Source organism: Zonotrichia leucophrys, chromosome 2 (genome assembly GCF_028769735.1).
Source record: "Zonotrichia leucophrys gambelii isolate GWCS_2022_RI chromosome 2, RI_Zleu_2.0, whole genome shotgun sequence".
NCBI classification, from domain to species: domain Eukaryota; kingdom Metazoa; phylum Chordata; class Aves; order Passeriformes; family Passerellidae; genus Zonotrichia; species Zonotrichia leucophrys.
In genome coordinates, this window is record NC_088171.1 from 121549486 (window position 1) to 121566962 (window position 17477).

At 35.8% G+C, this 17477-nt stretch overlaps 2 protein-coding genes and 1 long non-coding RNA gene across 5 annotated transcripts in view; 1 reads left to right on the forward strand and 2 right to left on the reverse strand.

The window, feature by feature from the left end:
* The window catches only part of STAU2 (staufen double-stranded RNA binding protein 2), a 172162-nt gene extending 172030 nt beyond the window's left edge, over positions 1-132 (reverse strand). The window contains exon 1 of the mRNA XM_064706228.1: positions 13-132. The gene's annotated coding sequence lies outside the window, so the exon portion shown is untranslated. The remainder of the gene's footprint in view (positions 1-12) is intronic.
* On the forward strand, positions 63-12997 carry LOC135444496 (uncharacterized). Its single transcript, XR_010439226.1, has 3 exons — positions 63-266; positions 493-612; positions 12793-12997. It is a non-coding gene; the product is annotated as an uncharacterized LOC135444496 (long non-coding RNA).
* Positions 12998-14248: 1251 nt separating this feature from the next.
* Positions 14249-17477, reverse strand: part of UBE2W (ubiquitin conjugating enzyme E2 W) — a 33782-nt gene continuing 30553 nt past the window's right edge. For all 3 annotated transcript variants that reach the window (XM_064706234.1, XM_064706232.1, XM_064706233.1), the window contains exon 6: positions 14249-15847. In XM_064706234.1, the coding sequence (XP_064562304.1) occupies positions 15834-15847 (14 nt within the window). In that variant the 3' untranslated portion in view covers positions 14249-15833. The remainder of the gene's footprint in view (positions 15848-17477) is intronic.

The following is a 17477-nucleotide window of genomic DNA, read 5'->3' on the forward strand; positions in this document are numbered from 1 at the left end:
CCCCGCGCTCACCTGCCCGTGCTGGGCCGGGCCGGGGCCGGGGCCGGGGCCAGGGCCGGGCTTCCACACGGCGAGGCCTCGGCACCGCGGAGGAGGAAGCCCCAAGCCGGGGAGCGCGGAGAGCAGCAGCGCGGGGGATGTGCCGGTCCGTGAGTGGGGCTGAGATCGGCCTGGCGACTGTGCTCTGCCCGCTCTCAGCTGCTCCCGAGAGCCGCGGTCCGCACCGCTCCTTGCGCGCCTGGATAGAGCGGGCTGCGAGACTTCAGGCAAGGAAAACGGCCGGCAGAAATACGGGAAGAAGGGGGCAGCCACCAAAGCAGACCAGAGAAGAGGCTTGATTTTATTTCCCCCATCTGCTGTTATCTCACTCTAGCTTGTACCACTAACTCTCCAACGTATTTCCCCTCTCACCTTTCCCCTCCGAGAGAGCTGTTTTCAAAAAAAGGTAAAAACTCATAAAGAAGATTTCTGTTAATATTTTCTTCTGTCTAGAATTAGGCAGATCACTGATGCAGTTGCTGGGAGCTGCCTGGAGGGAGACGAGGGCCAGGGAGTGCAGCTGTGGAGGTTCAGCTATGGAGGTTCCACGGTGCATCACTGAAACTTCCCCAGGTGGGCACAAACCCTCCCCTGCTTACACAGGGCTCAGCCACATAAAACCTTGGATAAATTGCTGTTTTTGTGCCTTTCCAACCAAAACCAACTGTCTTTGGTTTTGCCACCATAAAAGTATTTATCTTGTTGCCATGTTTCAGGTTTGCACATCCCTTACAGAAGGCAGAACTAGACAGAAAAATGTAAAAAAAAAAAAGGGCAGAAATAAAAAAAAGCTTATGCAAATTGAGATTAAAGTCTAAAGTACTTCCTCCTCTAAATTAGAAATTAATAGATGAATAAAAGGAGAGAAATTAAAGAAATCAATTTCTGACCATCTATGGCATTAAAAAGATAACATTCAAATCTTTATCACAAAGTAATCAGAAGTTTATTGTTCATTAGTAAAAGATTTCTGAGTTTAATCCACAATCTAATTTATTTTGTAAAAATCTGTTTTCCTGATTGGCTCAAGTAAAATAAACCACAAATTTTTAAATCTGTGCAAAAGCCAGGTAGAAGCACCAGAACTTGAAGCAATCATGTTCCTACCTGATTTGCAAGAGTGCAGTAAAAAAATTCATTAGGCTCAGAAACTAAACTAGATTTTTGAGGAGGCAAAGATCTATATCTTTTTGCTACACAACTAATTTTTAATGAATCTTTTCACATGGGAGTTATAACATTAGTCATAGCAAATGTAATTTTAAAAAACAACAGATAAGTCAGGATTAGAATGAGTCTAAGAGTTCATACTGCCTGCAGTATCTGCTATTATATGATAATTATTTTTTTTAATTATTACTTGATACCAAGAGGTGGATCAGTTCTGAGCAAAAAAAAAAAGATATAGCCTGACACAATTCCCAAGCATAGTGGAGGAACACTCTAAAAGCACACAGCCCAGGTGAACTTTGGTAGTAAGCTTGCATACTGTAGATAATTTACACAACAAATACACATCATGACACCTAGTGGCAGAGCTGCATTGTGAGTATCTAAGTGATAGCAAGATTTTATTCATACTGACAGAACACTAATATGACATTTACAACTTGTTGAAACTCATGTTGGGAACTCAGCATTTGCTATGAGAGTTTTATACATACCCTGTATTCAGCAGTGGTAGCTCGTTAATTCTCCCCTTCTCATTCCTCCATTGTTTTGTTTTCTGATTCCTTACCCCTTAATTTAAGAACTGAGGACAGAAACACACTGTATAATTCAATTTCTTTTGTAGTCTTCTGATTTAATGTGGCAATGGATAATAATGCAATACTTTTCATTAGGCTACTATGAATTTTTGCATGAGCAAAGTTCATCCAGATGCTGAATTGTGATGGTGCTGTCCATAGAAGTTTGTGGGGTTTTTTTCATTTGCTTGTTCTCGGTTTTTTCCTTCATAATTTTATGTCATGTCATTTTTACTTTACTTACTATGAGTAGTTTGAAGAACAACCCTACAGCATAGCACATACGTAGCATCAGTGCACCCAGAGAAAAATGCATCAAATGAACGCCAGCATCAAATTATGAGAGGGCTTTTGTGAACTTTCTGCAGTAGACAGGTGTAATTCCAGCAAGCCTCTAAAATCTCCAATCTCTGCTATTATTTCAATAGTAACATTTTTATAGAATTGCTATTACTAAACACTAAAACTTTAGTTTAAAAACATATCTTGAGATACATGTATCAACTCAAAAGTATCTTGATATACATCTTGTGGTGCAAATGGAATGTAGCTGGAAGAAAACTGAATACAGAAGAGCAGATTTTATCCCAATACTTACCATGTATATATACATATTTTATAAAACAAAGGTTAATATATTTTATAATAATTTTAAGCCATTGGCTGTATTTTGCTTTTATAATGTTTCCTATAAAGTGGAGCTTTACTTATATGAACAACTAAATTGCATTGCTAGTCATTTCTTTAACATTTACTGCACCCTTACGTTTGAGGGTCTTTTTCCTGCTACTGCTGAGGTACAGGATAAAGACTACTCAGTATCTCCAGTAAAAGCAGCTTAATACAACCTAAAAACTTCTTAGGTTTTGAAAACAAGATGCATAATTTGTATGTACTTTTTCACACTGCTCCATTAGTAAATAAGAAGAGTGTCATAACTTGCATAACAGTCTAGTTTCAGGATGCAAGTTTTTAATAGAAGTAATTAATTCAGTATGCAGTTTGAAAATAACAAAAAGCCACATTAATGCCTAAATTCCTGCATAAATACCTAAGTGGAGGAAAGGATAGAGTTATTCTATTTGGTCTGTATACATGAGTGCAGGACACTTGAAGATACTTGGCCTTGTCATTGTGAACCTCAGATTCAGAAAAAATAAATCACCACTTTCACACTGACTTGCAAAAAATCATAATATTCTAATTTTTACTAATATATTTTATTATTAGAATTGTAGTTTCAACGGATACCATCAAGAAATTAGTTTCCACCCCTCAATACACTTTGGTGTAACAAACCAAAAATAAATCCCCAAAAAACCCACCCAACTGTGTATTTAAGAAGTAGGAGATTTACAGAACTGATTGGAAAGGAGTTCTGAAGGTCTGCTCCACTACCCTCCCTGCCTCCTCGAAGTACAACCAACTTTAAAGCTGGATCTGACCTTCGAGTTAGCAGGTTTCTTGGTTTCCTTTAGAAAACTTCCAAGACTGGATGTTTTACAGCCTCTTCCAGAATTCTGTTTCAGAGTATTAGAAAGTTTCTTTGTAGCTGTACTATTTATTTATTTAAGAACTTGCATGATATTTGATACTAAAGTTAAAACCATAATGAAGCTAATAGAGTGCTCATAAAATACCAATAAGAAGTGAATAATGCATTATTTACATTAGTCAGTCATTCAACTGAATAAAAGTCTCTAATAGCTTAGTACCAGAAGAATGAGTCACTTAATTTTTTTAATAGTATTTTTTCAATCATTAAAACCAAAATGCAGGACTTTGGGATTACATTTGATTAAAACCCAATATTTTTAATGAACCTACGTCTAGTCAGACCACTGCTCTCCCCAATTACAGGTGCAGAACTGTGACTATAAAAGTAGATCTTTAAATACAATGCATGACAAATTACTAAACCAATTTATCACTAGGTAGTACAGGGAATGAGAGGCATGAACAAACCAAGACAAAACAAACTACAAGTAAATACTGTGAAGAGTTTTCTCGGGTAATGGAAACCATTTACTCTTCATGCTCCAACGAGGACTCACAAGCAATGAAGTTTAACAACTCACATTAACACAGTGTCTTTGATGATTCATGTCTAAAATGAGTTCCCTAAAACAGATGAATCACACAATCACTTCAAGAATATAAATTAAGTGAACTAGAACTTGCATGTATCAGCATATATTGAATTCCATCACTGTTGGTACAAGGACATTGAGAAACCTCTAGGTCCTCATCCCTTTAACAAGTATCATTTTTTTAGAACACAAAGTGAATCCAACCAAAAAGATGTGCTGATTTTGCAATTACCAGCCTTCATCTAGGTATCCTATCATTGGGGTGTCAATGCTTTTTCATTATTAACTGACCCACTGCCCCAAATTTAAATTGCTTTGCAGGTAGCATTGTATTTCCCAGCAATCACTTGCTGCCATTGCTTTCATATGTCCATGCTAGGAATAGTAAAGCCATATGTAAATAAATGCTTTACCCTTCTAATAACACTAGTGAAACTTTAACATTATACTGGTAAATTACTTTAAGTAAGTATTAGAAGTTTTACTGTACACTCAAAAAACTTCATTAATTATCATAGTTCCTGTATCCAAAACTGCATAAAAGCCCCAAGTCCCTAGTTTTAATTTGTACATTTAATTTGTGACAGATATTTCCACAATTTCCCATTTATTTTTGATACAAAGTACTGTAAAAGCTCTCTTTTGTAAGGTACAGACATCTCACTGCACAACTACAGAAAATATGATGTTGCATATTTATGCCTATTTAATTAATATGTGTGATACTGCATACACTTTATGTATATGCACAGATGCTTCATACAAGTACATCACCCATTATGAACACTGGAAGCTTCTCAAATATCCTATGTGATTTCCAGATTTAAAAAACCCAAACAAACAAACAAATCAAAAAACCCCCACACCAACAAGATTTGGATTACTTCTTTAAAGCACAGAGCATATAATGGTAGAAGAAAACCAGGAAAATTCAGGTCAGCCAGGGATTCACATCTTGTGACTACAGCAATGAAGACAAAGGTAACTACAGTTTGCTAAATCAGCAAGAACAATAACAGAACTAGCAACCTGAAGATCAATTACAAAGCACACAGATATTTAGAAATGACCCATTTCTGCATCAGTAGGCATTGCTACCTGATGAGACTACACTGGCTTTGCTCAGGAGAGAAATGTGAGAAAGCCAAAGTGTAATTACAGGTCAAGGAAGAAACAGATTCTATAAGATGAAATTCCTGTTTACAAGCCTGGGGTTTTTGGGGGTTTTGCTTTGCTGATAACATTGTGACTACAAATGTGACTATAAAAGGCCTTCTGACAAGTCCAAGCACAATGCTATTTCCTGATAGTGTTGTATGAGAGGATCACACACATCTTGAAATGCTTTGGATTCTCATTAATGCCTCTCAGTGCAGGCAAAGATTACAGCAACACTTCAGACATAACCAAAGTGACACCAGTAATGTGACCAGTTTGTACATTGTGTCCATACTAGTCACATTTATCCGTAGTCATGCTCATGAGAGACTGTACCTATTCATAACTATTGCCACCCTTACAAGCAGCAGATTAGATCCCAGAGAGAGCAGGGATTAGGCCTTTTACATCTTGAAGCTAAGGCCAGTGTTGGATGTGAAAATTAAGTATTTTGTTTTTCTTTTATCAAATGTGTATATAAATCAGTAATACACTGGGTTCCATAGTGAACTTAAAGTGCAGAAAAGAATCAGATAAACTCAGATAAAACTGTTCTAAAATTTTCAGATCAGTCTGTAAAGATGCAGTGCCCTGTAATTTCTTTATGCTTTGTTTTAATATGGCTTTGAAGAATCCAAACATTGTCAGACATGGGGATGTTTCCTTAACTTCTATGAAGACAAGTGGGCACTGTTAGTGTTTAAACTTTCAGAGAAATTCAGAGATCTACAGATCTGCCACAGACCTTGCCTTTTTAAACATTTTTATTTATTGTTCCAGGTATCCTATTCTCTCATTAAATGAACACGGAACTTCTCAGATTATGTGGCGGTTTACTCTTGCTTAGATTGTCAAATCCAGCAACATCCAACTATCACAAAACTAGGGCTTTTGGTAAATTATTGAATGGCTGGGAAAGGTCTGGCTCAGTGATGTTATACAGCAACATTTTAGCAAAAATATCCAGTTAGTGCATTTGTGTTGATCATCGGAATATCCTGGAGCTCCTCTAACTCCCAAACCCCCATTGTCCTGGCATAGTTAGGACATAATGGTAACTGACCATTTGGTGACAGCGCAGGATAAGGTGGGAGAGTTTTACTTTATCATAAATGGGAGAATGTTGCACTGACTGTTCATTATAAAACATTGCAAAGTTAGAACTGCTGCAAATCTTACTGCCTACTGTGTTGCACCTTCATATAGCAATAAAATTTAGTCCAGCTATTTTTGTCAGTTTATGTACATGACAATATTTGTGCTTCATTACAGCCAGTAATTTATAATTGTCATCAGACTAAAAAAATTTCACTAAGAGGTGGGGTCCTAATTTTGGCAGGACTGTAAAACAGTGTGAAGCCAAACAACTTTAACGAACTTCACCTAATACTGATATGACTTGTCTCACTCAAAGACATTGTTTTACTATTTCTTCATTGCTGTGCTTTGAGAAAGTCAACAGTGTTTGTTGCTATAACATGCATAATGTACAGCAAACTTCTTACACAGTAAACCTCTTGGAAATGGGTGAAACTGAGGACTTCAAATACATTTGATGTAGGTGAAACATGCATCAATTCTGTATTTTCAGCTAATGTAATACCTGCTGCTTACTCAATTACACTCCACCTGTTTTGAGGTGGTCTTTTGTCATGGTCCCTAGAAGTAGCAGGAATCTTGTTGCTCTAAGAGCTGTCACTTAAAAAATTGAGCAAACTGAGAATGAAGCTTGTGTGTTCTGGCAAGAGACAGTACTAACAGCAGATTGGAAGCATTGGTAATCCTCTAAAAATAAACATCATTTGAGTGACAATGCTGCCAGTTGCCCTTGCTTTTAGTGTTTCCATTCATGAGATTCTATACTTAGAAGCATACGTGGGCAATGCTTTATTACCATTCCTATTACCACAATAAGCCCTTTATGTCGTGTACTGAGTCATGTTTGCAGTACTGGTAACTTCTGAACCTTTCTTTTTCTGGGGCTGAGAGACAGGGAACCCTTTTTTCTGTATGAATGCTGGCTACAGCCAACTTCTCTTTTCTGCTCTTGCAGTCTGGCTTCATGTAAGTCTAAGGCAGTTCTTGGTCCAAGAGAATAATAAATTAAGAGATTACAGGTTTAATACAGGTTTAATTTACTGTATAAATCCTTAAGTAATTTTTTTACTTCTCCAAAATGGTAGAAATACAGGTCCTTTTCAACTTCCACTGTCCTGCAATAAAAGGTTATTTTAGCAGTGTAACTTAATAGGGATGGATGGGAAGCAAACAAACTATGCAGAATGGGAAGCATCTTTCTACTGGTTGAATTCTTTGGACTATTGTGTCCTTTGACCTCCGTATCTGTATCAGGTAAATTTAATGTCAGTACAAGAATGTGTTTAGAAAAAAGAAAAAACAAAGTGAACCAAAAAAATAAAAACTTAGATTAAAAAAATTGAAATTTGAAAGGAACATTTTGTAAGAATTTTAAAGTTCCAGACAAAAACCAGCAAGTTCTCACTTCCTTTATCCACATTATTTTTAATGTATTATCTTTGCTTTTAAAAAGCCCATAAGAATGAAAATGTAAATGTTGATGGAATCTTGCTCTCTTAAATGAAAAGCTGCAATTAATAAAGTGTTTGATACTATATAAAGCAATGTAAAACATATAAAGATTGATATACACTAAAATAAACTCAAATAAATGCAAGGCCTAAGCAAGGTTAGTACCCACCTTTGTATGTACCTACACATAAAACTACTGTTGAGACCAAATTACAAGAAATAAACTCTATGACAGAGAGAAACAGTATTCTGGTGCAGACCATGCAGGAAGATTCCTTTCCAGAGGCCAAATTCTGCCATAAGACTTTGCAAATATAAGAATGGAAGAATTAAGCAAACACTTTACCATGTGACAAACTCTCAATATTGACAGGATCCATTTCTCAAAATCAAGCACTGGTGCGTTAATAGACAAGAAAAATCTCACCACAAAACAGTAGGGAATCACCTTATGCAGAGATCACCACAAATTTTCCAATCAGATCTTTGGTTTACTACTAAGAAAATCCTGAGACATTAAACTTGGTGTGCAGGGATGCTCCAGACTGAGCTGGCTGGCACAAGACAATTCTTGTTATACTTACCCAGGTATATCCAACACTGAATAAAAAGTTCAGATGGATTTACATTTTAGAAATCATTCAAAAACACCTAAGCCTTACTATATTGCATGCTACAGTACTAATTTAAGGAAACTTGCCTTCTGGATATTTATACCAATATCCAAATGGTAAGCCTTTATAATGTTGACTTCCAAAAGTGTTGCACAGAAATGAGTTTAAAAACTCTACAAGGTAGCTGATGGGAAACATAAAGAAGTAGATGATTTATTTAATTGAGTGTAACAACAACCCAGAGAAGCTTCCAGGGAAAAGAATTACAGGCTTTTCTGTACAGCATTCCCCAACAGTACCCAAGATACCAGGAAGACATGAGTAGTGCCTAGGTATTATTTAGTCTATTCTTACAGAGCAAAGAAACTAAGCTAACAGAAGAAATTTTCAGAATTACAAAACACATAACAAACTACTGCATTCAGTCTATTTTCCACCTGCAAGACTTCAAAATCTCTTGTCAGGCACAGTATGAAATGTGCTTTGCTGCTTATTAAGGTTTCTGGTAAAACTATTGCAATGGAAAAAAGAAACCTATTACCTCAATTCATAGAGAGAGCTACCCATTCTCTTTTCCTTAATATAGCACATCTCAACAAACTGCTACTGATTGCCATACAGAACACCTTGATCCTTCAGCTGCATCATGACCATAGTTGCGTTGCATTTGCCCTTTTGCAGCTTCGGAGAACTTCGTGTCATAAGAATTATAGATTGGTGCAATTACTGATGTCCTCTTAAAAGCAAGCAAACAAAAAAAAAAAAACCAACAACAAACAAAACAAAACACAAAAAATACTACCAAAAAATAAACCCAAACCTACAATCTCAAAAACACAGAAACCCAAAACACCATGCCACCAGCCACTGATTTTTTAGAGAATCTTCAGGGTGATAACAAACTTAAAATTTCAAGGACTGACTGCTCTCCCTCCTGTCCTACTTAATGAGCATAGCCTATCTCCATGTGGTATCCTTATTGTTGGTTAACAGTTTGAAGGAGAATTTGAAAAATCATTCCCAATACAGGACTGTCCGTGTTATTATTATTTAAGGAACACTAAGTCACCTTTTACTCCAGCATAACACTTTAAATAGTAGCTACTGCCTGGGGCAGATGACAACACACAGACACCTAAGAGATTAAGAGTTAAGAGTCCAAAGTGTGATACAGAAGATATCAGTGCAAGATGATGTCCAAAAAGTCTCCCCTCACCTCAAGCCCCACAAATGTAAAACCTTATGCAAATCAAGACTTTAGGCTTGATATACTGTAAGTCATCTGGAGATTTGACGAGTTATCTTTGTCACTTGTTTACTTAAGTTATGCATACATCCTTATACTGCATCTTCCAAAGTTCTGATCTTCAATAAATTGTCTACACCATGTAAGCAAAATGTACTTTTTTCTGTGCATGTCAAACACAGCTAACAATGTTTAGTGCAGACATATGGACAGTTTAGAGAATGAGAGAATCAAGAGCTATTCACACTTCTTCACCAGAGTAGCAGCTGTCATACACTGTTCACTGACCCAGCACAAATAAATACAGATAAAAACCACCAGGTTTCATCCATTCCTTGAACAAGACCTTCAGAGAAAGGGATGAAGTGGCAACCAGTGTGGTTTTGTCTTGAAAACCTCCTACCAGAGTGCAAGAGTCCCATTCTTGAAGTATACAATAGACAAATGAGACCTCTGAGACTTGGGACACAAGTGTTTTCTGTGTTAGATGAGTGTCAGTACACCTGGCTTTTTATCTAATCTCAAGAACATTTTATTTGTAACATTATTGCCTTTTTTCTGGAAAACAACTGGCATTTTCTAAACAGTTTCACCACATCCATAACTATACTTGTTATGGATACGACTATATTTGATACTATATACAGCTATATTTGATTAAGGTTTGACAACAGTGATCTGATAAAAAGTTAACTAAAAATATCCTCACAGAACAATAACTACAGACTTGCTACATTTAAAAAACCCAAAACCAAACCAAACAAACAAACAAACAAAACAACAACAAGCCACCCACCAAACCACAAAAAACCACCCTGTTCCTGAGCACTAAGACTCAAGGCATCTAAATGGAGAGGTAACAGATGGTTTCAATGTTTTGGAACAACTTCAGATTTTTTTACTGGAAAACAGAATTAAAAAATATAGGAGAGTCCTTTCCCTTAGACTGTTATAGGCAGTTCAGAACTCCAGCTCTCAGGCTTCTCATACCACATTACTCAGCTTCTGCATAACACAACGTTGCCAATATTTTACATAATATTTTATTATGCAAGAAATTCTAAAGATACAAATCCTGTTTTAGTCCCCACCTTCTAAACTCCAGCTACACAAAGCTTTCAGTTTTTTGCACTAGCTCTGAAACTACTGCTTATGCAGCAAGTTGATCTAATTTGGTAATTGAGAAGATAGATTGTCACTTTTTCAAGTCTGTTTCCTACTGGTTTACCATGTTAAATCATCTCAGTGCAGACTCGAGAAGAAAGTTAGATGCAAGGTAGGAATGTAAACCATTAGACTGGAAAGGAAGGAGTACAAATTTCTCTTTCTCTGGTAAAAGCAGAAACCATGCTTGATTTTATCTTTAAGGATTAAATGCCCTGGAGAACTGCATTAGCAGCATCCAGAGAGTACTGTAGTCCTGGGAAGAGAAAGGGCCCAGAAGGTTCATCTGAACAGACTTAACCCTGACCTACTTGGCACAAAGCACTTCAAAGGGCTTGAAGAAAACAGGTTCCCCAATTGCTGAAGTCAGGACAAAAGTTTTAAGGTCTCACCATGGAGATTTTAAATAACAAAAAACAAGCCAGCATAAGGGAAGAACTGTGGTCAGTGCTACAGGAATTCAGATTGTAACATCTTTCTTTGAGGCCAACATTATGGTTTTCAACTCTTCACTGGACTCCAGTTCAGAAGAGTCTCTTGTAAGCTGCTCCTTCACCAGCAGAGGTCAAGAGAAAAATGTCACTTCAAAAGACAAAGTTACACTGCATACAGCATGCAGGCAAAGTAGAGGGAATTAAATACAATCTAACCTACTACCACTGACTCACATATTAAAGCTCCTGTGAAGTATTATATTAGAGACAATGGGCACAGGCTTTTAAATCCAATCTCTAGACTTATATACACTGCACGGTCAATTGATTTTGCATTTATTTTTTGTTTTTAAATACAAAATAATTATCTGAATGAAACCTATGTGGTTTTGCCTACATACTTCAGGACAGAAATCAATGTTAATGAAATACTCTTACTTTGTAATTTGTTTTTAAAATCACTTTAAGTAGCTGCAGAGAGAATTTACTACATTGAATTAGCTGGTCAAAATTTCTTTAATATTATTTTATGTACTTTTAAAAGTACATAAAATTAGCAAGAAAAAGAAATGAAGAGTGAATAGATTTTCCTGCACTGCTATATCAGTAAAATGAAATAAAACAGATACTAAGTACGTTCAAATCTGTATTTCAGAATTACATTTTCTAGTAAAAGGTGGCTCATGATATTTCTACTCGTCCAAGTTTATAAAGGTACTTTAAAGCTAGGAGGTTTGGAAATTTATTATTAGTCTTAGAAAGAACAGCCAACAAGTACCTGGCACACGAACCAAATCCAAAGTCTCTCTTCCCATGCTGCTGTGTGACTGCAGCTGAAGATGGAATATCACTAAGACAACTTAATTCCGCTTATTCAGTTCAACACCCAACTATTCAGGTACCACTGTGTAAATTCAAACTGGACTGGGTGATATGGATTAAAAGTAATTGGTTTTTACAAAAAATTCATTCAAACCTGTTCTTTAGAATGATCATGATTTGTGAGCATACAAACACAACATAATGCTCAACTGCTGTACCAGAGGAGGCAAAAACTGTATTGACTTCTTCCAAACCTTCAAATTCTATAGCTGCACTTTTGCAAATCTTTTCATTTAATTACGGTTTAATTAGGGGGGTTTTCCTCTCTCTTTTTAAAACACCATTAATTACTGGCCTGGAAACGGTATGGTCTCCTTAAATCAGACCTTTAAATACAGTTCACATCTTAGGTATTTTTCAAGACTTTAAAAAAAAAATATTAAATTTAAAAAATCAAACATTTAGAATAATACTAATGATAGAAAACATATGAATTTTAAAAAGTTAATTTTTCATAAAAATACATGTTTTAGGTATGCAGTGCCTTGCCTTTTACAAAGCAGAAGACATCTTTTGAAAAAAAATCTACAAAATTGAAAGCAGTTATTGGTATGAGGCAGAGATTTGATTAAACAATTCTGATAGATGCTGACAAAATAATAGAAACTCTCTTCCCACCACTGCAGGCAAACAATAATCCAGCATCTGAAACTTGTCATCAAGCATTTTAAGTGCTTGTCAAATGGCAAAAGAAAACCAAACCAAAAAAAAAAAAACCAACCAAACAAAAAAAAAAAAAAAAAACCCACAAAAAAACAAACAAAAAAACCCCCACAAAGATAACTATATGCTCATCTGAGAGAAATGAAAGTATTTTAAATGAAAGCCTCTAAGTGTTTTTTTTTTTAAATTAACTATTTCTTCCAGCTGAACAACAGATACCCTCTGGAGGATGAGGAAACACCTTGCTGTTATACAGATTCCTCCTCTGAGATGCATCACAACTTTTCAGAATCACTGGCAGCTTTGTCTTAAGAGTGGCTGAATGTTAGGAACTGTGCTTCTGCACTGCACCATGAAAAGGTCCACACGTATTTCCATTCAAGGGTAATAATCTATTTTAGAACAAGAATTTATTGTGTTATAGTATAAAGACACTAAACACAAAACAAAGTGTTTAACAACATGAATATCGACACAAAATAAAAGCAAGATAGTTTCAAGCCAATTCTGTAACTATTCCATGTGAGAAATTCCAAGTGAAAGAAAGTTACATACACAGGGTCACCCTTGGGAAAGGATGGTACCACCTCCATCTAATTCAAGCCCTTTTTCAGGACATCATAGCATTGTCAGAATAGTTGCATTATCTTGAGTGCTTGAGTGGTATATAAGCTTTGTCTTGGCCCTCTCTATATAGGTGAGCTTACCCACAGATCTACAAGAGAACCAATGAGGCATTTCTACTGTAAACTATAAGACCTGAGGTACATTCTCTTCTAATCTACCTTGCATTTTCTGGATCTAAATAAAGATATATTATAGGGGGTGGGGGTTTATTAAAGAGCAGCATAAATTTGGTTATTTAACTTCACTATAGTCCATGTGACAGCACAGGTCAATAAAATGCACAATGCTTTGTACTACAACACCCATCTTCAACAAAATACATATGGTATGTCATGAAGCTTCTCTGAAACCACGTATTGTTGTTTCCCAAGCCACTACATGAAAAGGGAACTGAATTTGAGACGTACTTAAGCCATTTCTTCAGACATTACCTGGTCACATTAAGGTCCCTTTCCTGTGGACTATTTTGATAGGATCTACTATATGAACCACTCATACATTAATTTGTCAACTGTTTCAATTCATACAGAGCAGTGTCAGATTACTGCTCATTCATATGAACCATTTCCAAAACTAGCCAGTTTGATGATCTCACAACAATAAAATTTTGCTAAACAGAAAGTTTAGAGCATAAGTATTTCTTTTGTTTAAAACTACCTTTTTTTGGCTCTTAAAAGAAAATTAATTCCCTGTTTCCAAGGCTCATTGTGAAAATATATACACACATCAAATTTATATCCAAAGCTAGATTTTTACCATTGAGTTTTAAAGGCCAAGAGATATTTTCAGTACAGTAGGAAAAAAAAAGCAGTTCCTGAAGTATATTGTAGCCTCACTTTACAGCCAGTATCTACAGTTCTGATGCTGTACAAAATACTTCTCTGAAGCAAATCCATCTAAACTCTATCCACCCTGAGTTAAGCATCTATACTTTTTTTAAAGTGTTTTAAACAATAGGTAACAGAGAAGTATGTACAAGGCTAGAAAACATTAGTTATCATACAGCAGATTCAAAAAAAAATAAAAATCAGTCTTTTCAGCCAATTTTCTGGTTTTTATTGTAGTTAGTCATTGTGGATTTGGTTTAGGGATTTTTTTTTGCTTTTGTTTGTTTTTACATCAAGCTATTACTTCATTTAGACATTCATGCATTAATTGCTTGAAATTTTTTTGAGTGCAACAATAAGGCAACAGTAAAAAAAATTATAGAAATTTTGCATATGTGTAAAGGTATTTAGTTTATAAAAGTGCTTCCTAAAAAGACAACCTAATTGCAGTATCAAAATATTACAGAGTGCTGAGAACAACTGTCATTTCAGTAAATGTTGCTCCAGAGAAAAATGTCTGATTTTAGGCTTTTCCCCCTTTTTTTGGTGAAGAAAAGCCTGGAAAAATTGGCATGGCTACGTGGGACAAACAAGTTAAGAAAATATACTTTAGTCTAAACTTAAATAAGAAGGTCCACACTTTTTTGTGAAAACTTTAAGCCTCTGTCAAAAATGTATTTTTTTTTTCTTTTTATAATACAGGATTAAAAGACAAGATGATGCTTACAAGATAAAGAAATAATTTACATGAAAATATCTTCTGACAAAGCTTTTCAATCAAAATATTGTTTTGTAACATTCAAACATGACATACAACACAAAAGAAACAGTGAATGCAAACAAAAAATGTTATATGGATTGCTTTCGAACACATAAATAAATGAAATATTGGTGTAGGCAGTAGGGCTCATGCTGATGGCTAGCAGGAAATAACAGTGTGCAATCTATTTGGAAAAAGCTCTAAATACAAATTACAAGCCCAATTACGGACTGCAGCAAGTTCAGTTATATCACTGCCATCCTCTATCTCCAAAATAAATTCTTGTTTAAATCACTCATACCCTAAATTACTCATACCTTTGCTTCAGAGATATGAATAACTATATACAAAAAGTAGTTTTATTTCACCATAGGGATAACATTGTACCTCTCTGCCAATGTCACTTGAAAAACCGCCCATGTCAAAACAATTTGACAGCAGATAAACAATTTAATAAATACGTAATGATCTTATTACAGTCCTTCAGGTAGGCATGTTAACTCATGCTGCTAGTTTTGTGGTCACAGTGCATAGAATCCAAATATAAAAGAATGGGCTGGATTTCAGGTAATTGTCAATCCCTTGCTTATATTCCAAATATATCCAAAACTTTCATAAGCTCAGTCACATGTCAATCTTTTTTGTGGCAGGAGCAAAACCTTTCCCTGGTACAATGTCCATTGCCGGCAATGGATGCACCAAAACCGCCAAGGAGCTCAGTGTTATTGCACAATATATGAAGACCTGGAATTCTTCCAAAAGCTTAAAATAAAAATAATGGAATTATTCTGACATTTCTGGACACCTGCATTAATACTGTATGACTAATAAAAGCATGTCAGTTGCATGGACTGAACCAGCGATCAACATGCGCCCAGAATGCACACTAGTAAAAATGCAGTCAAAGGAAGTAGTCTTCATTGCCTATAGGTCACTTCCAGTCAAAGGTTAAAGTTCAAAGACTGAATGATCAAAGTGCTCATTTTCTCAGTAGGACTATCTTCTGCTACGAGGATCACAAAATGGTGGCATCAACATGTGTCATCTTTAAAATAAAAGAAGAGCATTTATGGAAAACATATAAACATTCTAATTCCAAATTAGCAAGGTGCTATAGGCAGAAACAATTCCTAGCACAGACAGTAACATGCAGAGGAAATACCCTGATTGAATAATTCTGTGATTTTGTTCAATAACGACTCGGGGAGAAAAGAGAGTATCAAAAATTAAACTTCCAAAATACATATACACCCCCAAAGACATCAGTATTAGCAAATACTCATAAAAATGACAGTCGTTTCCATATTTGATGTTTAGAAAACCACTTGCCAGGAAAATGAAAAATCAAATGCTTAACATTTTGCACCCTTGAAGTACAGCAGATCCACAACAGTTATCTAATTAAGACATCCTTTTAGAAGGAATATATAGGGATAAGACTCAGCAGAGTGGGCTGCTTTGATGCATTCTCAATCCTTTATATGTGTATGTGTGTGTGTGTGTGTGTGTGTGTGTGTGTGTGTGTATATGTATGTAGGTATATTAGTTTATTTATCAAGATTCAAAACAATAGCTGACAGATTTATGCAAAAAGAATAGGTTACTATTATATGCCTAAAATCTTAAACCTGGAAGTAAATTACATACACTAAATTTTAGATACTGTGATTAGACAGAACATACTATAAAAATGCACATTCTACACCTATCTTTTCTGCATTATGCTCCATACTAATGCTGTCCCTTTTAAACATTCTCCTTCACACATCAACTTGCAGTATATTTGCACCTGCTAGCAGTAAATATTGAGTTGTTAACAGAAAGCAAGGTTACTGTCTGTTTATTTTTAAAGGACTTACTTGCAACCTCCCACACCTAAAAAATGTAGCCTCATAAACATTCTACATTCTCATGGGAAAATGTTATATCAAAGCTATTACTTGTAAAAAAAACTCTTTAATTTTTCAGTAGGCTACTGCACATGTAAAAAAAAAGTGGACAAGGATGCAAAAGAGAGAGAGAGAAGGGACATTTAAATGGTACACTAAAATTTTAGACCAAATATCAGAGAAAACACTTTCTACTTAAGAAAAAACCAAAACCAAACCAACCTCAAAACCCAAAAGTAGTAAGGAAGTGCTGGTTGAAAACAAACACCATTACCTTTCCCCTCTTCCACACCACACCCTTCCCCCAGGAAAAAAAAAAATCTACCTCCTGAGAACAACAAAGGAAGTCAACAGCTTAATGAAACAGATTTCAGTCTGGATGCCCAAGTAAACCGTATCTGGAAGATCCTCCTCTGTCTTTAAGACAATATGAGCAACTCTCAGATGGAAATTCAGCAGAAAAGTCAATGCACAGTTGAAACAGACATTGGGTAGAGTAGACAATCTAGAAATATTTTCAGTTCTCAAAGATCAGGAGCTTTAAAACAGGGCTTGTGAGGACATCATTTTGTAGCAAATAAAGCTCTATAACTCTGCTCGAGGAATAAGTTGCTGTCTTGGGGGGGTGGGGGGGCAGTGATATGACAGATTAAAAACTCTGTATTAAGATGAATGCAGACACATATTAACATGTCAGAATATGTCTCTAAGTGCCACTTTATCACTCTGTGCTCATCTGGGTTTTCTTTACATTAGCTCCCAACCAGGGACTGTTTTTATTCCCAG